This window comes from Pseudonaja textilis, chromosome 2 (genome assembly GCF_049901715.1).
Source record: "Pseudonaja textilis isolate UNSWEBS1 chromosome 2, rPseTex1.2, whole genome shotgun sequence".
Taxonomy (NCBI): Eukaryota; Metazoa; Chordata; class Lepidosauria; order Squamata; family Elapidae; genus Pseudonaja; species Pseudonaja textilis.
Window position 1 is genome coordinate 257,058,624 of NC_141991.1, and position 23,303 is coordinate 257,081,926.

A 23,303-nucleotide genomic window follows, 5' to 3' on the forward strand; every position below is an offset into this window, starting at 1 on the left:
AGACGGGCAGGCATCGTACGTTCCCCCACCCCACACGCCCAACCTTCTCCCCCCCCCTTCCACCCCAGCCTCCCAACGTCAGAATCAACACAGGGCACAGCAAAGCGTGTGGCAGGAGTGCGTTTATGCAACAATCACAAGCGTTTCCCCACCCGAACTTTCCGTTAGACCCCCCACAAGTCGGCAGAAATCGTGGCGATGCTATTCAAATCCTGAAACGCCTGCGGTCACTTCCACGGCGCCCCCCAGCACGGAGTCCTTCCTGCTTACAGCCCCCTCCCAAATTGACGGAGCAGGTGACCAGTGGGGCTGCCCCAGAGACCCCACCCTTCTGCTCAGCAGCCAGCGGAGGCGGCCACTTCCCCTTTCGGCCTTAGAGCAACAGACGTGAGCCACAAACATGGGCAGAGGCTTCTGGCTTAGGCAGGCAGGCAGGCAGGCAGGCGCACGGGAGCACAGCAGGGACTGTGTTCGAATGGGGGGGGGTGTTGGGGGGGGGGGCGCCCTGAAACAAAACCATTTCCCAGCAACCGCCAGGCGACCTTTGTCTCCAGCAGGATTTTATGTTCGCCGCCATGAAGCAGCAGCAGCACCCGGGTGGGATCGGGATTTCGACTTCATCAGGAAAAAAACCCCAAATTGCCGGTGAAGATCTGCGGCCGAAGGCCAGGCAAGGCCTGCATTTCCGGACTGAAGGCTGAGCAGAGGAAGCCTCAGAGTTCGTTGTGCTGGAGGCCTCTGGAAATTCTGCTGGACAAATCTTGCAAGTGTTTCTTGACCTGGGAGGACAAAACAGAGTTTATTCATCCTAAATAGACACTAGATGTTTCAGTTATAATTTAACTTAATTTATTCAGTTTACATCTTCCAAACAATTCTGCCGTTTCATTTTTTTAAAAAAACACGTCACATTTCCCCCGCAGGATTTTAAAACTACAGGATGTAAATGTAAAAATGAGGAAAAAATAAATTGTAAGATTACTTTCCTTAAAAGCCCACCCTTGGTTTTTACCCTTCTTGTCTCATTTCTGCACTGGGCGCCTCTTGCCTCCTACGCCCCGAGCACCAGGGCAGGGTTGCCATGTGAAAGAGGCAGCAATGGCCCCGGGAAGGAGCAGAGGGCACCGCCGGCTGCCAGCCCGACTGGGAATCCCCCACCCGGCCCAAGACTCGGTTTGGAGCTACCCAGAGCAGCCTCCTTTCCAGCCTCCATGGAAGCCGCCCCTCTGCTCCATCCGGTGCTCTGCAGGTGGCGGGGGGGGGCGCAGGCGGCCTTCCCTCCCCCCGGCCTTCCACCCAGCAAGCGATGCCGAGAGGCTGGCTGTGAGGAGCCACAGGGGTTCCCGGCTGCTGAAGCCCCGGTGGGAGGCAGCCCATTGTCCCAACAGCTCCCTGGGCCGAGGGAAAAGTAGCTGGGCTTTTGCCAAGCCCCCTGCCAACCCCCGGTGCATTTATCCTCTCCGAATGGCCGTATTTGACCGTCTCTCTTCACGGCGGGAGGTGGGTTTGTCCCCTGCAGGAGCCCCTCTCAGGCTCAGCCCAGGGCCAACTCCCAAAGGACCCGGCCGAGCTGCTCTGCCTGTTCTGCTGTGGTGGGTCCTCTGTGTTCGAACGTAATGCCGACTTCTCTGCCCTCAAGGTCCCCGCAGGTGGTCAGGGGAAAGGAACACCCGCAGGGCGGGAGCTGGGGAGCGCCCCACAGGAAGGCTTCCGGCCTGACCCGGGGGCCCCTTGCCCAAGGGCCACTGCAGGGCTCCCCTCTTGTTCCGGGTCAGGGTCGAAGCTTAGGGAGGGAAAGGGCTTCGCAGGGCTTGGAGCCCCAGACCAGCTGCTCTCCCCCCTCTCCATACACGTCAAGGGCGGTTTAGGGATACCGACTTGGGATTCTTCACTTCTGCCACAAAGATTTCCTGGTCGGGGTTTTTTTTTCTGAGGCTGGAGGTCGGACGGGTGAGGACGTAGCAGCTTCTCTGCCCCTCCCAGGAGGGGCAGGAGGCCAGGCCAGGAGGTCCCCCCTGCTGCCCACCTTGTAGCCCAGCTCCTTCGTCTTCTCTTCCAGCACGGCATATTTCTCCTTGTTGCGGCCGAGATGCTCCTTGTCCCCGGTTCCCTCCACGTGCTTCAGTTTCTGGTGGGAGATCTCCAGCTGCTTCTGGTAGTGGTGGTGCTTCTCCACCTTGGCCTCAAAGTGCTTCAGCTCCTCCTGGAGTACAAAAGACGCCCCGGTCGCTGGTCACGCAGCCACCCAAAGGCCCCCAGCCGCTCTAGGCCACACCAGCGCTTGCCATCTCCTGCATGCACAGCCGCACAGCCCCTCTCAGCTGCCAACAGGCCAACCACCGAAGCCCCTTCAAAGAGTGCGGGGGGGGGAGGGAGGGAGGGAAGGGGGGGCAGTCGCGCTGGTTACAGAAGGCTCCCTGACCAGCCCAGAGACAATACACTGGACGGTCAGCTGAGATCACCCCAAGTGTGCAAAGTTACCAGACCAGGGCACCGCCTGGACATCCAGCTGTGGGGGACACCACCAGTGGGACTCTGCGCTGACCAGGTGGCCGGATTCAGTGGCCCCTCTCCGTTCTATGGGTCAGCCACAGGTCCGCAGGGGCTTTCGGGACCCCTGGGAAGAGTGAAGGGCGGAGGCCTGCGAGAGAGCCGCCCTCTCCTCTCCCAAGGGCAGAGGGCAGGAGCCAACGGGGTAACGGAGGCGCCCAGGCTGCCTACCCGGAGAGAGTCAAGCTCCTGCGCGGTGAAGTTAGTGGACTGAGCCAACTCCCACAAGTCAATCACACGGGGCTCTTCGAATTCTGGAGGAGGAAGAGACAGGCGCATTTCCAGGGCTCTGCTGGGATCTGTGTGTCTGGGATAGACGCCTTTCCGGCGGGACTTGGAAGAGGCGGCCAAAAACACTCAGCGCCTTCTGTGCAAAAAGGCAGAGCAAAAGCACGGGGCCCCTGGGCTCCGGCGGTTGGAAGCGGCCTGGAGGAAGGGCTGAGACCACCTGGCCTTCCCTCCCAAGGACTCTCAGCTGGTCTGGGCCTCCTCTCCCAAGGCCGGCCTGGAGTGAGTCCCAGGGCCCTTCCTGCCCCCTCCGGACAGCCTCAGGGCAGCCGCAGACCTGCCTCCAGGCCGTGAGTCCCACATTTGGACTTGACACCAACTAAGAGTGGGGAGACCCTTGGCTGCCTCCCCCCTCCCCAGGGCCTGCGGTTCCCTGGGGAGAGGGGAGGGAGCGCCTACCACTGGCAGAATCGTAGCCCTGGTGGCTGACTCTGCGCAGGCGCTCGAAGCCCTGGTTGATGCTGTGCAGCTGCTCCTTGAGCTCCGAGTGCTTGCGATGCAGCAGCTCCTTCCTGGCTGCGCTCTCTTCCTCCGCCGGGCGGTCGATCGTGTTTTTGTGGACATCTGCAAGGAGAGGAGCTGGCACCCACTGCAGGCCCGCCCAGGGCACCGATCTCGCAGCACAGGTGGGGCCCCACTAACCCCTCCTGGATGAACGATCGCCAAGGCAGAGCAGGAAACCCGGGGGAGTGTCTCTTGTTCAGAACCAAACGGGAGGAAGCAGCGCCCAGCAGTGCCCCAGAGAAAGGCCCTGCAGGGGCCCTGAAACTCCAGCCAAGGCGGTGGGCACAGGAGGAGATCAGGGGCTCCCTTGGGCACCTGCCCTCATGCCGGGTCTTCTTCCCGCCGGGCAGGGACCTCAAAGCCAAAGGGAAAGACTGGGAAGCAGCCCCGGGCACTGGCTTCCTGCTTAGAGACTGCTTCACTCCACGACAGACCACCTGAGCCAGCCGGGCGCCCTAAGGCAAGGCTCTGCCTGCCTGCCTGCCTCGCTGCCCCCCCCTCCAACTCCCTGGGGGCTCACCCCCCTCCCTCCCTACCTTCCGTCCGGCTCACAGTCTCCAGCAGGATGTTGTATTCGTGGACTTTCTCTCTGTGGTGCTGGAATTCCCTCCACAACCTCTCCAGCTCCTCCTCCGAGAACTTCCCGGAGCTTTTGGCCTTGAAGAGAGAAAGCAGGAGGGTTGCTCCTCTCTGCCCAAAAGTGGCCTCAGTGGAAGAGTCGCTTCCGAAAACTTTGCAATGGGACACTGGAGATACATTTCCCGGGGGAATCGAACGGGAAGCATTTAATAATTTAGCTGCAGTTGATATTAAATGTTAACATGAATGCTTCAATACCGAGTTGTTAATAGCGCTCTTACACGTTTATATGGTTTTCGTACACGCATGACTCTATTGGATTATTGCACGCTGCCCAAATTACCGCTGGTGAGGCGAGCGGCCCTTTAGATTTGATTCGTTAGCTAACCCCCCTGATATCCTATTCTCTGGAAAGAGATTCTGCTACGGGGCACCACTCCCGCCCCCCCCGCCCCCATTCTGCGGGAGGAAGGCAACTCTTCGGGGCCCAGCAGGAGGCAGCCCAGCAGGGCCTCCCAGAGCGGAGGAGGCCAGATCGGTTCCCAGCGGCCCTGTGACCGGAGGCTCCCTGCTTGCAGGCACCACCGGGACTGGGAAGAGGCAGCCAGTCTCTGCCAAAAGGGGCTCCGGGGGGCGTCCTTGCAGTACCTGAAGCCCCTGAACCAAAGGGGGGCTTCTTATCCCTCCCAACCAGGTTATAGGGTGCCAATGATCTTCCTTCTCCCCGCAACGCAACTGGGCATCGTGTCCCCTCAAGCCTGGCTTTTTAACATGCCCACTTGGGGGGAAACGGAAAAGAAAACTCTGATCCAATGAAAAGCCGAAGCCCTCCAATAAGCGCCCCCCCCCCCACTCTGGGGGCTCCAAACCGACCTTGTTCCAGAGTTTCTCCAGCCGGGGGTCCCCAAGGCCATCCTGCGCGAAGCCCTCCTGGATGTGGTTGGTCTCCCAGTGCTGCCCCTCCTTCTTCCCACTCAAGCCGTACTTAGTCATGGTCACTGGAGGGAAACCGAAGGAGAAACAGGCAGCGATTTGGGCCCAGGTCACCCGCACTTATTTTCACCGTTTTGCGAAACTGGGAGTGAGCAGCCACTGGACTCCCCTGGGGTGTCAGGAGGATCTGGCCCTTTCTGCACTTTGGGAAATCCCCCCCACAACCACAACCACAGAGTGGACTGACCTTTAATCGGATTCAGTGAAGCAACATATTCTGGACAAAGCAAGCGCACATCCGGGGCCATTTGACCTATTTTAGTCAAGTATTAACTGCTGCCACTTCAGGCTTGCTTGTGCCTCGCTACCACGAGAGACAGTCTGGGTGGGAGGGAGGGAGGGTGCTGTGGGGGGGAGTGAAAGCCCCTGCTGCGCCTTCCCCACAGGCCGCTACAAGGTTAGCCAGCAGAGAGAAAGCGGCAGCTGCCTACCGACCTACACCTGAAGCGACCCGTTCCAAAAACACCCTCCTTGACCCGGATCGGCCACGGGGGTCTGTCAGTGATGGGAGGGAGAACGCGAAGGAGTCAGGGGCAGCTCACACCCCAGTCAGCCCTTCTTCCCTCTCCCACCATCGGGTAGGAGATCTAGAAGCACAGCCAGCCGCACCAACAGGTTGAAGAACAGCTTTTATCTGGGGATAACATCGTAAGTATGTAGCATGGTGGACTCGCAGGGCCGGCACAACACGTTCATATTGGTGCAATATATTATAACGTAATGTTACGCACGGAGACGTGTGGAGGACCGTGTGTTGTTAGCACGATTTGTAGGGTGTGGGGTTTCCGTTCTTTCCCGGAGAGTCACTGATATGTACTGGCGCTGAGAGGGGGGCCCTAAGGGAGGCTCAGCCGATCTCAGGGTCCACGGGTTGTGCCCTGACCATAAAGGTCCAGCTGGGTTGGAGTTTGGCCTGCGATCCTCAGCTCTGGCTCGGCCACAATGCACCCGACGTCCATGGAGCCTTGGCCGGCCACGGGAGCCAAGGGCCGCTTCTGATCTGGGAACTGCTCCGACATCAGTTAATGATCCACCGGTTCCGGCGGGGGGGCTGAGGGGAGGGGGCTTCTAGGGGGTCCTGGCCAGGTGGAGAGGCCGGGCCAGCCGGGGCCCTTTAGGGAGCACAGGCAGAGGACTCGGGCAGCGGGACCGGGGAGCCCAAGACCAGCCCGCCTTTCAGGGGCAGCTCAGCGCATTCGCGGAGTTAACCGGCAGCCACGAGGCCTTCGCGGGGGGGGGGAGATGGAGGAACCGGCGGCCTCGGGGCAAGCAGGGAGGCAGGCAGGGAGGAGCCGCCGTCGGGGGAGCGGACCGGCCTCTCTGCCAAAGGGGGCGGTGGGGGTCCCGGCTCCCCTCTCACCCTCCAGGCGGCGCCTCAGGCGGGCCTCCCGCTCCCCGTCCTCGTCCAGCCCGGCCGCCTTCAGCTTCTTCCAGCTCAGCTCGTCCTTCTCCTGCAGCCGCAGGTCGCTGTGCAGCTCGGCCAGGCGCACCGCCGGGAGCCCCACCTGTGCCCGGAGGGAGGGAGAGAGGCGGCCGCCCCGTCAGTCCCGCCGCCCGGCCTCGCCTGCGCCCGTGTCCGTCCCCCCGCGCCCGCCCGCCCGCCACTCACGCGCTGCGCCTTCTCCCACAGCTGGTTCAGGCGCACCAGGCGGAACTCGGCGGCGGAGGCCGTGGCGGCGGCCTCGTTGGCCTCCCGCGAGTAGAGCCCGCCGCCCGCCTCGGCCCCCGCCAGCAGCAGAAGCAGCAGCAGCATCGGGAGGCACCGCGCGGCCGCCATGGCGCTCCCCGCACGACGGACCCCAGCAGCCGCGTCGCCGGAAGCAGGCCCCGCCCCTCAGCCTGGGCGGAGCCTCGGCGGCCGCGCCACTTCCGGGGAGGGGGAGCTCTGCCTCCCTGCAAAGGCTGTCGGGAAACGGGAGGGCGGATCCCGGAAGGAAGCCCCTCCCCTGGGGAGGGCGGGGCGGGCGAGCCGGGAGCCCCGCGGGGAGAAGGAGGGGCGGCGAGGCGGACCTGCGGGCTTTGCCGGGGCGGCCCCGCGTGGAAGGTCCGCGGCCTCCCTGGCGACTCGAGCGGCGCTGCGTGGAAAGCGAAGGGAACGGAGTCCGAGCCGCCCCGAGCTTGCCCGGGATTGGGGGCTGGAAACGGTGGGAGGCGGCCTAGAACTGCCCGCCCCATCAGCCACAGCCGGCCGCCCTGGTGGAAGCGCGGTGCCCCCCCCCCCCCGCTCGCCGGCCGGTGGGTCGGTGCAAAAGGCGCGCGGAGGCCGAGCAGAAACCGGCTGGACGGGCGTCTCCCTTTAATGCCGGTGCGATACAGCGGGCGGAGCGGGAGTTTGCTGGGCCCTGTTGGCGGGGCCCGGGCTCCCCTCGTTCCCCGGCGGCTCTCCCGGTGGATGGAGAGCCCGCGGGGCCGTGCCGGACGTGGCCCTGAACTTGGAGGCCGCTGCCCAGAAAGACCGGCCAGCTGAGGAGACCCCCGACCCCCCCGCATCACCAGGCCGTCGCAGCGGCCGGTCCCGTTGGGGGCCGCCAGGAGGTGGGAAAAGATCGGCGCCCAGGAAACTTTCCCGGCGTGGGCAGGGCCCGGCTGCCCCAACCGCTGCAGGAGGGGAGACTTCTGGGGAAATCTTGGGTCTCCCTCCTCAGTCAGGCGGGGGTGGGGGGGCACCAGCAGCCGCCTGGCCTTCCTGTGGGGATCCAGCCAGACCGGGCGGCTCCCCCAGACTTCTGAGGCTGGAAGCGGCTGCTGCTGTGCCCCTCTGAGGGTGCAAAGCCTTGAGCTTGCAGGGATGGGGGCTGCTCCCCCCTGGAAAGGCTCTTGCAGTGCAGTGTGTGCATATCGGGGAGGGGCGCAAGGGGAGGGCCTGGTGCGGGAGGAAGACTCCTCTTCTGCATCGTCCCTGGGCGGCCAGGCCGGTAGGAACATGGCAGGCTCCCCTCCCTTGGCACCAGAGGTCCCTGGGCCAAGGCGGGAGGGGTCCATAGTTGGCACAGAGTCCAGAGCAAGAGTGGTCCGCCAGGCTGCCCGTCTGTCTGAAGTCCCCTAAGCCGCCCCCCTGCATCAGCTGGTGCAGACGCTGGTGATGGAGACGCCAGGGCCAGCCGTGCCGGGATCCACCAGGCCCAACTCCTCCTGCTCATTGATGCACAGCTGGTAGCCGCAGCCCTTCCGGCGAGGCAGGGGCCCCGCCAGCCCGGACGCCTCTGCCTTGGGCTGGGGTGGCAGCAAGAAGCCCACGCTGCCGGCAATCAGCATGTGCCAGATGCTGTGGATGTAGAAGTAGTTCTCCTCCGTCTCCACAAATGCGTAGAGCAGCACGGCCGAGGCGGCGATCAGGGCCCCAGGCAGGAGGCAGAAGGTCCAGCGCTGCCAGGTGGGCGGGTAGCAATGCCGCCGGCGGATGCTGCGCACCGTCTGCAGGCGGAAGAAGGTTGGAGCCAGCCGAGGGGTGGCCGCTCGTGCCCCTCAGCCGTTCTGGGCAGCTCCACCCCCCACCGCCCGGCCATCCCCCTGGGGCTGCCTGCCACAGGAGGCCCGGCCACAAGGTTTGCTGGAAATGGAGCCCCCCTGCCCCCACCCCCCGCGCTTGGGGGAGCAGGCGTGGCCCCCCTTTTCTGCAGGGCGAGGAGGCGGCTGTTCCCCCAAAGCCAGGCTGCCTCCCGAAGGGGCTGGACGGTTCGTGGGTGTGAGGCCCTTGCTGCGCGTCCAGAGGCCTTTCCACCTGGAAGCCCCACAGCGAGGCTGGGGCGGGGGGGAGGCCGGGGTCCTTACCCAAGCAGCGGCCATGACGCCCACGGCAAAGAGGCTGGGCCCCAGCAGGTTCCAGAGGCCGTGCCGGTCCAGCTGCAGGGCCATGGAGAGCAGCATGGCTCCCAGCAGGTACAGCACCTGTTCAGGGGAGAAGCGCAGGGGGTCAGGAGCAGCGCCCCCTTCAGGGCCCTCCGCCTCCCCAGCCCTCCCTGCAGCAGAAGAGGCGGCCCAGCAGGGGAGCCCCGAGCCCCACAGGTGGCTGGTAGCAGCAACACACACATGCACACACGCACACACACACGCACGGGCCATGGGGCTTCCTTGCTGGCATGCCAGGGTCACCGCTCCTCTTACACACACACACACCCCGGCAGGGCCCGAGCCTCCTGGACGCTGCTGGGGCTCTCCTGCCCCACAGCCTCTGACCCCGATGAGAAGACTGTTCCCCACACTGGCACAGCAGCAGCGCAGGGGGAGGGAGCGTGCCCAGGCGTTCCTTTACTCTGGACTGCGGGGGGGAGGGTCAAAGCTGAGATGATGGCAATTTCTAGCCTTTCCTATGTGATCCAGGGCAGCATCCACCGCGATCCCCCTTTCCCACACAACAGCCCTGTGCGGGAGGCCACCCTGGGTTCCCGGCTGCTCCTTCTCTCTACCTGTTTGATGACGGGCTGTAGGCAGGCCATGGCGATGACGGTGACCCAGACAGACATGAGGGAGCCCAAGAAGTCGCAGAACTGCAGCACGTCGTAGTCCATGATGCAGAAAACCACGATGCCCGGCTGGTCACACGCGTGGTAGAACTGGCGGGGGCAGAACGGGTCACTCCCATGCGCTTGCCTCCACCCGGGCAGCCCTTGCCCTGCAGCCTGGCCAGCTGGCCTTTCCTGTGGGGGCCCCTGCCAGGCCAGACCCCCAGAGACTTCAGGGAGGTCTTGGGGCAGGGGGTGGGCGGGTGGGGGAGATAGAGCCCCCCTCCCAGGACTCAGTTGCACCAGAGCGGTGAGGGAGGCGACTCTTCTAGCATGCTGGGCAGCTGGACTGGCCATTGTGGCTGCTGGGGAGGCTTTGCCAGTTAAAGAGGCTTTGGCCAGAAGGCCACAAGGCTCCTTCGGGGCTCATCCAACCCAGGGCGTCACCGGGAACTAGAAAAGGGGTGGGCGCCCCCCCCCTTCCACCCAGAAGGCTGAGTGGCTGGCCAATCCCTGGCTTAAAGCCACTGGGGCAGGAAACCAAGTTAGAGAAATTTGCACGTCGGAGCAGGCAGCACCAGAGCCAGTCTGGACCTGCCTCCCCATCTCCCCCCCCCCCGAACACTGAAGGTGAGCCTCCCCCCACCAACAGCTCCCTGCCCTTCCCCTCCCTCTGTGTCTGTCTTGGGGAGGGGGCCCATCCCTGGCAGGTCTCACCGTGGAGAAGAACATGGTGAAGATGTAGACGGCTGCCTCCAGCAGGTAGCCGGTCCGCACCGCAATGGCCACTGGCGGGACGAACATGAGGTTGCTCAGGCACAGGAGGAGGGTGGAGAGCAGCTGGAAGCCGTAGGAGAAGGCGGCTGCATTGTCGGTGCAGCCCCAGCCGCTCCAGCCTGCAGGCAAGGACCGGCATCAGGGACGGCCCCTGCCAGGCTGGGCTCCCCCCACAGAGCAGCAGCCTGGAGCCAGGTGGGAAGGGAGCCCCTCCCTCCAGGCAGCATCGAGGGGGGGGCAGGCCCACCCACTACCCACTCACCTGCTTTGCACTCACAGGCCGCGTATAGGTAGTTGTTGGAGCGCAGAAGCTTGCACTGGCCGTAGGGGCCGCAGTCATTGATGCAGGGGGAGAGGAAGGCGCGCAGGTACACCTCGGCAGTCACGTTCCCACAGGACGAGGGCCTGCAGGGAGGGAGGGAGGGAGGGAGCACCCTGTCAGCATCCCCACTGCTGCCTGAGGCCAGGCAGCCGGGCCCAGCTGCCCGGAGGGAGAAGGCCCAGAGGCCAGCAAGCGGAAGGAGAGCCGGGGCTGGGGGGGGCTGGGGGGGACCCAGAGCCTCTTCCAGGGGTGCCACCCAAGAACTGCCAGGCCTCCCACTGATGGGGGCAAAAGGGGCGAGCCGCCTTTGGCGTTTCTGGCTCCTTTGAAGAAAGAAGACATGGTTGATATGGGAAAAAACTCAGAGAATTGTGTAGAAAAGTGAACTTTAATAACTCAAAAACTCCTCGTGGTTCAACCTCTTGAATATTGAAGGAGTTATTAACAAGGGATGCAGAGAATGTTACGGAATAATACGTGGTACAATGTACAGGTTCTGCGTGTTTGAAGATTGAAGTAGTGCTGACCAACTGAAAAACCCATTCCAAGCCCAATGTGTTTAAGGTGTATATAAACAGTCTCCCCCCATTTTTCCTGAGGGTCTTTCCACCTTCTTCTACTTGTGGGAAACCTATCCTTTGCTTAGGCGTAAATAAATGAGCCGTGGTGGCGCAGTTGTTAGAGTGCAGCACTGCAAGCCCGACTTCTGCTGCCGGCAGTTTGAATCTCACCGGCTCAGCCTTCCGTCCTTCCGAGGTGGGTAAAATGAGAACCCAGATTGTTGGGGGGCAAGAAAACCGCTTAGAGAGGACTGTAAAAAGGACGATGAAGCGCTATGTAAGTCTAAGTGCTCTTGCTATTCGTCTGCCTTTCCGCTTCAGATGCTGTTTTGAGCACCTTGGGGCACCTCGGGCTACGGCCTCACTGCGGAAGAGCCCCCAGCAGCTTCTGCAGGCACCCCAGGGCTGCTTCCTGCTAGATGAGGCATTTCCCCCCACAGCTGAGCCCCCCCCCCCTCCACACACACCCCCAGCAGCCCCACAGAGAGGCTCACAGAAGCTAGGGACTCTCCTGCCCTGACTGTTGCAGCACCGATATCAAGGGGGGCGGGGGACACATGGATTCCGTCCCTCCTTCGAAACAGGCCATGCCCTCTCAAAACATTTAGCTGGGCATTTGGACAAGAGGATCACTCTTAACTCAAGAGGGGCAGAATATAAACGGCCAGCAGGAAAGTTAACTGCCGGGCACAGGCAGGGGCATCTCCAGCCAAGCAGGCTTGCCTTCCTGGGGATGCCCCGCCAGGCTGCCCTACCTTCGGTCCATGGTGCAGAGCGAGCGCAGACTCAGGTACCAGCTCCCCGTCTGCGGGTAGGGAATCCGCACTCGGGCGAAGGGGGAGGCGGCGCTGATGGACAGCAGGAACCCAGCCAGCAGCTCTGCCGGGGAGAAGCAGCGGCTGAGGGCGGCCTCCTGGCCTTGCTTGTGCGGTGCAGCAAAAGCCCCCTGCAAGGGGAGCCCCTGCCGGTCACCGCAGATGGGCGGAGGGGGGCTTCTGACCTTACCTGTCTGGCAGGTGATCGAGGAGTCCCCTTCTGAGGCCAAAGGCACCTCGTGGTTCAAACAGGCAAAGATGGAGGCGTTCTCCCCACGCAGAGAGGACTAAAGGACGAGAGACGAGGAGGCTGCACCATCACCCCAAGCCCTTCAAAGTCACCCCTCGCTGTCTTGGGGTGCCACTTTGGGGCAGAGGGTGGCTGGAGGAGACCGACTCTCTACTCCTGCCTTCACCTGGGCTCCCACCCCTGCCCAGCCAGCTGCTTCCGCGCCCCGCAGCCGCTGACCCGCTGACCCTCCCAGGACCTGCCCAAAGGACGCACCACGTTCAGCTTCAGCTCCAGGTTGAGGATCCCTCCGCTGTCCAGCACGGGCAGGAGGTTGATGGCAAAGACGGCTGGCCGGTCAGGGGGCACCGAGACGTTGGGCCCAAAGAAGATGTAGAAGTGCACCGAGAAGGTGTCCAGCTCGTTGCGCAGAGTGGGCCGGGTGGGCCAGCAGTGCTCCCCTCCTCTGGGAGGCCTGGGGGACGTGGGGGTGGCCGGGGGCTGGAAACCGCTGGGGAGGGAGGGGGAGAGGAGGTCTGCCAGGGCCAGCCCTCCTGGGGAGCCGAAGGAGTGAGGCATGTTCAGGTGGGAGGCAGGTAGCTGGGCTTCCCCCAGGCCAATCCGGGAGCAGTCTGCAAAGACAGGAAGGGGCAGCTCTCAGCTGTTCGTCTGAGGTTGAGGGGGTGAATCATAAGACATCAAGTCGCTCCTGTAGCTTCAGTGAAGTTTTTTATTCGTCTTCCAGACCACAACAGGTAACCGCAATCAAATTATGTTTATAAAGTCAGCTCTGGGTTTCGGTGCAACCCAGAGCTGTATTTATAAAACATGTTATACTTTGGATAACAGCATAATTACTACAACCACCTTCCGTCTGGCTTCACTGCCTAACATCCGGCATCCTTAAATTAAAGAAACATGGGAACTGCACCTTTCCCCTGCTGGATGGGTCCATGTACCCTCATTTATTTCCTATCATCATTACAATATCACCCCCTTGACATCCAGCCGTGAATCATCATTATTACACCCCTCCTTGACAGGAAGCCGATGTTAGTTATTTGACAAATATTCATTCTAGCGTCCACGTGGAAACACTCGGCAAGTGAAAGAATGTGGCGGTATCGCATCCTGGCTGTGTCAGCTCCAGTCCGTTCTTTATTGGAGTCGTGACAGCAGCACTTGGATCGTGGCCCACCCGGCAGCCCCTCATTCCAGCAGCCCCCCCCCCCAAATGGGAAGCCTCCTCCAGGAGACCCTCCGTAGGGCCCTGGATCCAGTCCCAGCGGAGCCTTCGGCCAAGGGGGCCTTTCCACACCAGGGGCAGCGGAGGGAGCCAACCGGGGCCCCTCCCTCCCTTCATCAGGCCCCTCCCTCCCCCGAAGCTGCTGACCTGGGAAGAGGGAGACCAAGCGCTTTGCCACTTGGCAGTGCCAGAGGAGCAGCCCCCTCCCTCACGGCCCAGGCCTCCTCCCCCCACCTCTGTCTGCTGGACCAGGGTGGTCAGCCTCCCCCCCACACACAGGTTTCTCCCAGGAAAGGAGATGCCCTCCCCCTCAAGCCCACCTGCCCTCCGTCCCTGACATCCAACCTGCTGCCTGGGGGAGGGGGGAGGGTCTGGTCTCAGAGGGCCTCAGTGGAGGAAACGCCTCCCACCAGGCGGGCGGGCTCCGTTCCACGGAGTCTCCCACGCACGATTCTGCGCTGCCCCTTCCATGCCGCGTCCCCTGGGGTCCTCCGTCCCTCGTGGGCCCAGCTCACCCTTCAACTGCACCCCCAGCTGGAAGCTGATCCGGTCAGGCAGCGGCAGAAGCTTCTCCACCAGGACGAAGTACCAGTTTTGCCAGAAGGGGCGCTCCAGCACGAGGCGGCAGGGCAGCTGCTCTCGGCAGTCCACGGCTGTGGAGTTGTGCAGAGGGGGGGCCTTGCCACGCACTCTCAGCCCCAGCGGGCAGCCGGGCGCACTCTGGTTGCCCCTGTGGCAGTTGCGCAACTGCACGAGCACCCTGGAGGTGTAGCTAGGCACGAAGACCCTGCGGGCAAAGGAGTCTCATTGCCCCGCCTCAAGATGGCTAACTGGTCATCTTGGCCTCACTGGGACCCCCGGCTAGGCCAGTGGGAGGGTCCTCCCTTCAAATGTCCCTCGAGCTCCCCCCCCTGCAAAAGCCCACAGGGAAGAGTCGCAGGAGGAGCTTTTGTGGGAAGGTGGGAAGGAGCAGACCCTGCAGGAAAGGTGCCCCCCCCCCGAGGCTTCCCTCCCTCTTCCAGGGTCCCCTTGTGAGATTTTATGCTACCTTGGAAGCACCTGGGGCACCTCGTTCCCTTGGGCCCCCCTCAGGACGCCCACTTCCCACACCCCGGGGAGGAGGAGCCCCCCTTCCTCGGCCACGGCACTCACTTGTAGAGCAGGGACCTGTTGTGGGGTGGGAGGACGTGGTCCGTCTCATAGCCTGGGTGCAGCACCCCAATTCCCACCAGGCGCTGGACGATGAGCTGCGGCTGGAAGAGATACTGGCAGTCCTCTGCAAGTCCCTGTGGGGAAAGGGGGCCCTGTCAGAAGACCCCAACCCAGTCTAACTGTCCCCCAACCACAGACCCAGCCCTGCAGGAAGGCCTGAAGCTGCTGCATGGACCCCTCCTAAGAGTCCGGGGCCCGGTGGCCGCGCTCGAGACAGGTGTGACGCCAATGGCCTCCCTGGGGCTTCTTCCCACCCAAGGAACCCCTTGTTAGGTAATCCCTGCACCCCCCCCAAGCCCCCCCCCCACTGGGGCAGAGGCAGGGAAGTGCCTCCCATCCCCCACCCAAGCTCTTCATTCTGGGCTGCCTCCCTTTGGAGGAGCGAACTGAGCGGGGCAGGAGCTCCCCCGTCTGCCAACGGCCCTGCCCCGACCAAGGCTTCTTCCCAGCCGTCTCCTGGGGCTTCTCCCTCCCCAGGCATTTTTTTTGGGGGGGGGGGAGGTTACAAGCATCACGGCTTCTTTGGCCTTTTTCACTCCACGGAGGCCTCAAAGCGGCCACAACCTCCATCATCCCCACCCACTGCAGCAGATTACCTGCCCTCGTTCCTCCCCTGGGACCGGCTCTCCCAGATCCACCAGGGATCTGCCCCCCCTGCAGCCCCCCCTCACCTTGACAGAGATCTTGCCCTGCTCTTTGGGCAGGTGGGCAGCCAGGAACCAGTCCCCGGGCAGGGGGCTGGTGATGTTGAAGACCCCTGTGGTGCGGTTGGGCAGCGTCCAGGTGAGCGTGAGGGCAAAGGAGCCGGGCACAGCTGTGTCCCTGGGGAAGTGCATGCCCAGCGGGTTAATGACTGGTGGCGCTCCTGAGCGGAAATACCTGGTCAGAGAGACGAGGCAGGAGTTGGAGGCAGGAGAGCCTGGGCGCTGCGAGAGGAGGAGGGGGCTGGGGAGTTCACCTTTCTCTGCCAAGATGGGAATCCAGCCCTCTGCTTGGGCCTGCAAAGCTTTCCCTACCCCCTTCCCTGCCCCGGCCCTTCAAGGGGCTGCAGAGGATGGCAGGGCTGGACCCTGGCATCTGCCCCACGAATCAACAAAGCCAAACCTCCCGGCCCCAGCGCAAAGTTTTCCGTTCCCCGCGAGTCTTCGTTAGCTCGGGGCGTAAAGCTTTGGGCGTCCCGCAAATGCTGCAAGGGCCGGACCCTTCCCTCGAGGGGCCAGGGGCCGGCTGAAGAGTCCCCGGGCAGAAACAGCAGCGTTACAGCTTTGCTGGACCCTGCAGGCCGGCCGCGGCAAGAAGCGAGCCTGGAAGCGAGCCCGGCCAACAGCCCCGCCTGGACTCACACGGTGATGCTCCGGTCCGGGCATCGGTCCCCCAGGCTGCCGCCCTGCTCTTTGAAGGTGACCAGATTCCAGACGGCCGCCGCCGTGTCCTCCGGGATGCGGAAATGGAAGAGCTCCAGGCTGGTGAAGGAGCGGAAGGCATTCAGCTTGCGGGGCGTCCGGGTGAAGTAGTCGGTCACGAGCAGCCCAGCTGGGGAAAGAGAGGCGGGGCGGTCGGAGGCTGCTGCGCGGGGCAGGGCGCGAAGCCGGCCCAAGCCTCGCGGGGGCAGCTGCTTCCCCAAGGGCTGGGGCTGCTCTACCTCCGCCTACCCCGCCTTCCTGTCCCCGAGCGAGACCCGCCCGTCCCGCAGGCCTGGAAAGCCTCTGGCAGCTGAAGGGCAGCCAGGCGCCCCCGCGCACGGCCCGAGGCGGCGGTTCGGCGCCTTTCTCGCCCGCCCCCTCTGCCTCTGCGAAACGGGTTCGCAGCGCTTCCAAGCAGAAAGTTGTGTGCGCCCCAGAAGGCTCAGCTGGCCCAAGATCGGAGAAGCCCCTGCCTGCCCCCGAGAGACCTCCTGCTTCCCCACATCCCTCGCAAGCACACTTAAGCCCCACCACAAGGTCCGACTCTTGCCCCTCCTCCTGGGCCTGCCTTCTAGAAGAGGCCCCGGTGCGCATCTCTGCACCGTATTTGCAGCGAGGGGGCCTGGAAACGGCCCTGCTAAGGACGCTGAGCAGCCTCTGGTTGCAAGGACAGCTGGGCCCTCCTGGCCCAAGGCCTCCTCCACTCCTCTCAGCTGCCTATTCCCTCCCCACCCCCCACCCCCACCCCACTCTGGCTGCCCCAGATGGTCTGGGGGGGAAGGCGGGGCCTCTTCCCTTCTGACAGGGACAGCAGGGGGGGTGTCAGCTGCCCAGCAGGCAGGAGGTCAAGGCAAAAGGCAGAGAGAGGCTGCCCCTTGGGTGAGTGGCCTTTCCTCACTCTCTGCCACCCAGGCCCAGAGATGGGACCAAGGGCCGAGGCAGCCTGCCGGAGGGGGTGGGGGTGCCTATGTACATGCACACCCCGTCTCAAGGCAAACTGGAAGAACTCTGTGTGGAGAGAATAACCAGGCCAATCAGTGTGCGAGGCTGCCTTGCCTCAAGTCTCCCCCTCCCACCTTTGGAGCCCCTTGGGAACCCTGCTCCCCCCCCCCAGGAGATTTTCCCCCTGGGGCCCAGTTCCCCTTTGGGCCTGGGTGAAAGCCACCGCTAGGATGGTGGCATCTAATGAATTCGGCCTGAAACCGGCTTCCCTGCCTTCTGGAGCCAGAGAGAGCAGGCAGGGCCCCTCCTCTGTATGGGACTCAGGGGTGAATTTGTCTGTGGGGCTGGTGGGGCCTTTTAAGCTGTGCTTTCATCACTGGCTGTGTTCTGGGGTGGGGAGTTGATTATGGCTCAACTTACTATTATACGGGTGTCAGACTCACGGTGTCACATTGCCATCATGTGACATATCGCAGCGTTTTCCCCCTTCGCGGAGCAGGGGTGGGCGTGGTCTGTGCATGACGCATCCGGCCCAAAGGCCGTCAGTTTGACACCTTTGCACTGCTAGATCTTGCAAGCCACATTTGGAGTCTGTTGGAAAGGGTGGCTGCCATAAATATAAGCAGCTGAGACTAACATGGTTATTTTGTCCTTTTTCAAGGCCAAACATGCCCAGCTGATTCAGGGAATTCCCCCTTCAGGCCTCCTCGCAGGACTCCGGCCAGTCCAGCTGTGGACATTCGCCTCCAAGGTGCTCCTGCCGGTCGTCCCAGGAGGAGGAGGCTCCATTAGGGTCCTCCTTCTCAGGCGTTGGAGTCGTTCATGGGCTGAGGGCTTCTCTGTCTCAGTTAAGTGGGTGGGTTGCAAAAGGGGTGGGCTGCATCTGCAGGGAAAACCTGCTCACAGGTTCCCACCAGGTGAGAGGCCTCAGGTGTCCTGGGGAGCTGAAGGGATCATTAACCCCGGAGTCCTTGGTGGCTGCATCTTTGCTTGCAGGTATTTCATGACCCGATTGGGAAACATCACCAGGGCATCCGTGTGCACAGAGCACTGATGAGGTGACCTGGTCAGCTCATGAAATGCCTGCAAGCAAACAGCCAAGCAGAGGGTGGCAGGAGCCCGGAGTTCAACTCTCAGCTAGGGAGATTCTCTTCTGTGCCTCATTTATGCTTGGCAAACTGGGAAGAGAGGCAGCCTGTCCTCAGATCGCCTTTGGCTTGGAGCTTCACGAGCCTGGCTTAGACTCCCGCCCACAACAAGCCTCAGCTACTGTAGGCAGAAGCCCCCTTAGACAGGCAAAAACAGGCTTCGTGGGATGCGCAAAGCAGCAGAGGAACTGGGCCTCTCTCTCTCTCTCTCTCTCCTGTTGCTGCCTAGAGCAGCAGCATTTGACTTGTTTACGCCTGTCCGGCCCAGGGTTCAATCAGAAAAGGAGAAAACCCTCAAATAACACAGACAGAACTAGCTGGCCAGCCGGAGTAACATATGCACTAACCAGGCTAACAAAATCCCGTTCTGATAGTCACACAGCATCCATGGGCTTTGCAAAGAGAAGGATTCTGATGTAATCAGAGGGCTTGGCTCACCCCTGGCAGGGGCTGAATTCCCACAAGATGCTGAACCACAAACGCCCCAGTGCCATGTTAACCTCAAACGAAGGCATGAGGGACACTCACAGAGTGACCAGCGTGAACTTTAAGCTCAGTGTTGCAACGTGTCCTGACAGGGAGGCAACCTGGTCATGAATTCTGATGGGTCATTCAGGCCTGGCTGGTGCTGTCATCCGTTTTAGCCTCAAGAACATTTGGGACATGGGAAGTCTGTCCATGCCTGATGGTGAGTGGGGAGAAGCACCGGCAGCGAAGGTCAGCCTCCAAGATTGTCTTCCTTTGCTTTGCATCTTTCGGCTGTCATAAGTAACGGGGGAGGAGGGGGATATGGTTATGGGAAGCGAGCTGGAGGTGTTACAAACCAGAACTGTATAAGCTGGGGGGAGGTTCTTGCTTAGGCTTCTATCCTATGCTACGCGCAGCCACAACTCTTTATCAAAACATGTCAAGGTCAATGGACAGAGGCCTCATCACCACCTGGAGATGCCCACATGATGATATACACGACTTTTAAGGGGAAAAACCATTTGAACTGTTGGGGGTGGGAACGTTGCCATCACTTTGTATATGTGATGTACGCGCCCATTTTCTCAGATTCAGAATTCTTTTGTTGCTACCACTTGATTTCCAGTAAAAGATATATTTTCTCTGATTAATGAAGTCTAAGTATTTCTTTCTTGGATTTTGAATGGAGCACCAACTGACAGCGAGACTGTGGGGTACTAGAGGCCTCTCCCTTCCACTCCCAGCCACCTGCCAAGGCATGGAACAGGTGTGCCACTGGCATCACTTCTCAAGGTGCTTCTCCTTTCTTAGGTGCTCTAGATCAGTGTTCACCAACCAATGGGCCAGGGACCACTGGTGGTCCACAAGAAAATTTTGGTGGTCCACAGAGAAATGTCACCCCCAAAGCAATGAATCCAGGCTGCGTGGGAACACAAGGCTGCGCTGCCCACATGGCCCACAGGAACACAAGGTTTGCGTCACTTGCATTGCGAACAACACGAGATAGTGAGGGAAGGGGGGAAAGGATGGAGGGGGGAACTTGCCCCACTCACCCTACGTGCCTGGTCTGGCCACCGGGCTGCTTCTTTCCACTTCTTTCTTCTTCTGCTTTTGGCTGCACGCAAGGAAAGCAGCCAAAGTCTTTCTTTCTCTCCCACAAACTCCGCCAGAAATTAGTCTTTGGGACCCTGCAAGGCCTCCTGCTCCAAGAGGCTCTGCTGGCAAAGACTCATTTCTGGCAGAGTTTGGGGGAGAGAAAGAAAGACTTCTGCAGCTTCTGCTGCTTTCCTTGCATGAAGCCAAAAGTCTCTCTTTTTCCCACTGAGAATGGAGCTGGAGACGGGATCCTGCGATCCCAAATAAAGAACGATCGATCGGTAGGAAAATGGGGTGGGGAATTTTCCTGCAGACTTTTTGGGGGATTTTCCCAGGGTCTCTGGTCCCTGAGGTCCAAAGGTTTGGCGACCCCTGGACTAGAAGACTAGAAGAAGCACAGAATAATGGACATAGCCTGCACATAGGCTGAAAGGGAAGCATAAACATGGGATCCTAGGCAGGAAGGGGCCTCAGAGGTCTTTTAATCTACTCCAACCCCCTGCTCAAGGCAGGAGACCCTCTACTATTCCAGTCACATGGCTGTCCAGTCTGTTTTTGAAAACTTCCAGTGAGGGAGAAGCTGCAACTCTGGGAGGCAAGCTGCTCCACTGATTAATTGTTCTCACTGTCCAAACATTTTTCCTTATTACTATGTTGGATCTCTCTTTAACAAGCTTCCACCCATTACTTCTTCTCCTGCCCTCTGGTTCCCTGGAAAATAAGTCAATTCCCCCTTTTTGGTGACAGCCCCTCAAGTGCCAGAAGATGGCTATCAGGTCACCCCAGTCCCTCTCTTGGATAGGCCAGACATACCGAGCTCCCTCAACCATTCATCGTATGATTAGCCTCCAGATCCCCTATCATCTTTGTTGCTCTTCTCTGCACACTTTCTAAGGTCTCTGCATCCTTTTTTGTATTATGACCAGAACTGTATGGAGCCTTCCAAGTGTGGCCTCACCAGTGCAGTAGAGAATGGTGCTATAATGTCTCATGATCTTGATGCTATCCTTCTACTGATGCATCCCAGGACTGCATTGGCTTTTTTGGCAGCTGCAGCACATGGCCGGCTCATACTGAAGTGCTGATTCACCAGGACACCTAGATTCCTCTCACAGTTACTACTATCAACCCAGGTACCTTCCATTCCATCCTATCAACCCAGGTACCTTCCATTCTATACCTACGTGTTTCATTTTTCTGCCTAAGTCTTTTCTCACCAGTGAACTGCGTCTTGCTCAAGTCTGCCAAGATCCTTCTGGATTTTGACTCTATCATCTAAAGTGTTAACAATTTCCCCCGGCTTGGTGTCACCTGCAAATTTGTTGAGCTTCAATCGCCTCATCTAGATCATTTGTTAAGATGTGGAAGAGTCCTGGGCCTAAGACAGAACCTTAGGTTACCTCACTCCATACTTCCCTCCATTTGATGCAGTCAGCCAGTTGGTGATGCTGTCTATCCCACTTTGTTCTATCTTGCCAAGAACTAGGCTGTGGTCTCTTTTATCAAATGCATCACTGAAGTCCAAGTATAGTTTGCCACAGTATTTTGTTGGTCCACTAATTTAGTCACTTAATCCAAGAAGGATATAAGATTTCTCTGGCATGATCTGTGTTTGAAGAAACCCATGCTGGCTTCTAGCAGGCTGAGTCCTTCAGACAAACGTCCCTAATGGCTGCCTAGAAACTGAGAAGGGAAAGGGGGCGGGGGGAATCAGGGCCTAAACCATGACATCAGATCCATGACACCTGGGTTTGGCCTCAGGGTTGCCTTTCAGTTTGAGCCGTCTAGGGATCCTCAAGGTGGATTTTGAAATGCTCCTGTCCCCCGTGTCTTTTCCAGGAAACAAACACAAAGAAAACCTGCTCTGGTGGGGAGCTTGTGCATTCAGGATTCTCGGAGAGGACAGAAAGCGGATAAATAAATTAGGACAATCCCCAAACCCTGCAAGTTTCCTAAGCCACCAAAACAGCACCAATAACTCTCTGGGGTCATAAGGAGGATGGAGGCGGGGCTTCATCCTGAAGAACCTCCATGGCCTGCAGACCCATCAGTCACATCCTTTGGAAGTTGTGTTTGGACGGGTGCTGAGCCAAGGGCACGTGGCAAGACATGTGAGCAGCCCTGCCGTGAAACAATTCTTGCAAGTTCAGGGAAGCCCAGAGAATATTCCTTCACCTGAAAATGAGCTCTCTGCTGAAAGCCCTCAACCCCCAGGTCATTAAAAGCCCTGAGAGCTGATAGGCAGCAGTTCCACAGGAAAGGCGTCCCTTTCCATTGGTTGGCAGACTGGCAGGTACCTCTCTCTCCCTCTCCCCCTCTTCCTGTGGAGGAGAGGAAAAAGGAAAACTCCTGGCCTCTGAAGCTGGAGACAAGGAGAGCGGCGCCAAAGGGGAATGGGGCCCCTTCCACTGGGGACTGTATTCAGGCCCCATGGATGGAAGAGGCATGGGGCCTTCTTGTTCTCGTTTAAGGGCCTGCTCCAGGGCTCTTTGGGCTCGGAGGAACGGTTCCCACTCTCACCCTGCCCCACCGCCTCCGCTCTCCTTCCCACGCTGCTTCGCGCCCTATTAGCACCGCAGGGGCTTTGGCCCGACCGCCATAGGGTTGGAAGGCAATTCTGCTGGAAGCGCAGGGCCGGCTGGGAGGCAAGACGGCCAGCCGTTCCAGAAAGGCGCGGGATCTCCTGCGAAGCTGGGCAGAAGCTGCTGCTGGGCCCCGCAGCGCCGCAGCTCTGCCTGTCTCCCGGCGCGGCTCGCGCTCAGCACCGCGGCGGCGGCGGACAGCTCCGAACAGCTGGCCGGAGGGCTCCAGGCGGCTCCTTCAGCACCAGGGGCCTCGGACAGCTCCCGCCGGGCCCGCTCCCCCCGCCCGCCCGCCCGCCCTCCGCGCACTCACCGGCCGGCGGGCGGAGGCTGAGCCCGGCGAGCAGCTGGAACAGCAGCTGGAGCCGCCCGAGAGCCGCGCAGCCCATCCTGGGAAGTCCGCGCCGGGACGGGCCGCCGCGCTCGGGCTCCGGCAGAAGTGGCCGCAGCCATGACGTCGTCGGGGCCAGCTGCCGCCCGGGGGCCGCGCCTTCCCCATTGGCCCGGCGCGGGAGGCTGCCCGGGAAGGTCGAGGCTGCCCATTGGCCGGCCCAGCCGCCGCTCACTCACCCGCGGAGCAGGGAAGCTCCGCCCCTGCCACGGGCTGGGGGCCGCCGGGGCGATCGGCTGTGCGCTTGCCCGGCGTGGAGGCGGCGGCGGCGGCAGCGGCGCAAGATGCAGGCCCGGAAAGCCGCGGTTTGACCAGCACAGGGCCGTTGGCGCCCGGAGCGCCGGAGCCTCGCCCTAAGGAGCGGGCCGGCTGAGGAGCGTGGAGGTTGCCTTCCGGCCCCCGGAGGGCCCCCCCCCCCCTCAGGGAAGCGCCCGATCCGGCCACGGCGGGGGCGCAGGAGGCCCGGTACCTTAGGCAGCTTGAAACTCCATCTCCCACAGTGGGGGATCCCCCTCAGCAAGGTTTTCCCTGAAGGGCTTCAGGCAGCTGGCGACTTGCCTTGGCGGACTTTCCCTTCGGGTTCACCACTGCTGGCCGTGGGGACCTCCGCCACCTTCTTCACGCATCCCATTGACCTCAACCCACCTGATGTCTTAGCAAAATCGGTGACGTAGTGCCAGCCCACGATTCCATCAATCACACTGCCTTGATGGGCAGCAGAGAAAGACGGATTTGGTAGAGCTGGCAGGAGAACTGC

General features: G+C 61.2%; 2 protein-coding genes across 2 annotated transcripts; both read right to left on the reverse strand.

Annotated features, from left to right (window-relative positions):
- Positions 1 to 107: 107 nt before the first annotated feature.
- Positions 108 to 6,747, reverse strand: LRPAP1 (LDL receptor related protein associated protein 1). The gene is made up of 8 exons (XM_026720810.2): positions 6,524 to 6,747; positions 6,275 to 6,419; positions 4,795 to 4,919; positions 3,879 to 3,999; positions 3,238 to 3,402; positions 2,722 to 2,804; positions 2,027 to 2,203; positions 108 to 779 (listed from the first exon to the last, which is right to left on the reverse strand). The coding sequence occupies exons 1-8, from the start codon at positions 6,689 to 6,691 to the stop codon at positions 714 to 716; spliced, it is 1,050 nt and encodes a 349-aa protein (XP_026576595.1). The 5' UTR covers positions 6,692 to 6,747; the 3' UTR covers positions 108 to 713.
- A 447-nt stretch (positions 6,748 to 7,194) lies between these two features.
- Positions 7,195 to 22,635, reverse strand: TMEM8B (transmembrane protein 8B). Its single transcript, XM_026720815.2, has 13 exons — positions 22,469 to 22,635; positions 15,861 to 16,050; positions 15,189 to 15,396; positions 14,458 to 14,591; positions 13,821 to 14,092; positions 12,336 to 12,691; positions 12,021 to 12,117; positions 11,771 to 11,894; positions 10,396 to 10,538; positions 10,074 to 10,252; positions 9,321 to 9,467; positions 8,686 to 8,802; positions 7,195 to 8,328 (listed from the first exon to the last, which is right to left on the reverse strand). The coding sequence occupies exons 1-13, from the start codon at positions 22,542 to 22,544 to the stop codon at positions 7,975 to 7,977; spliced, it is 2,397 nt and encodes a 798-aa protein (XP_026576600.2). The 5' UTR covers positions 22,545 to 22,635; the 3' UTR covers positions 7,195 to 7,974.
- Positions 22,636 to 23,303: the final 668 nt, after the last annotated feature.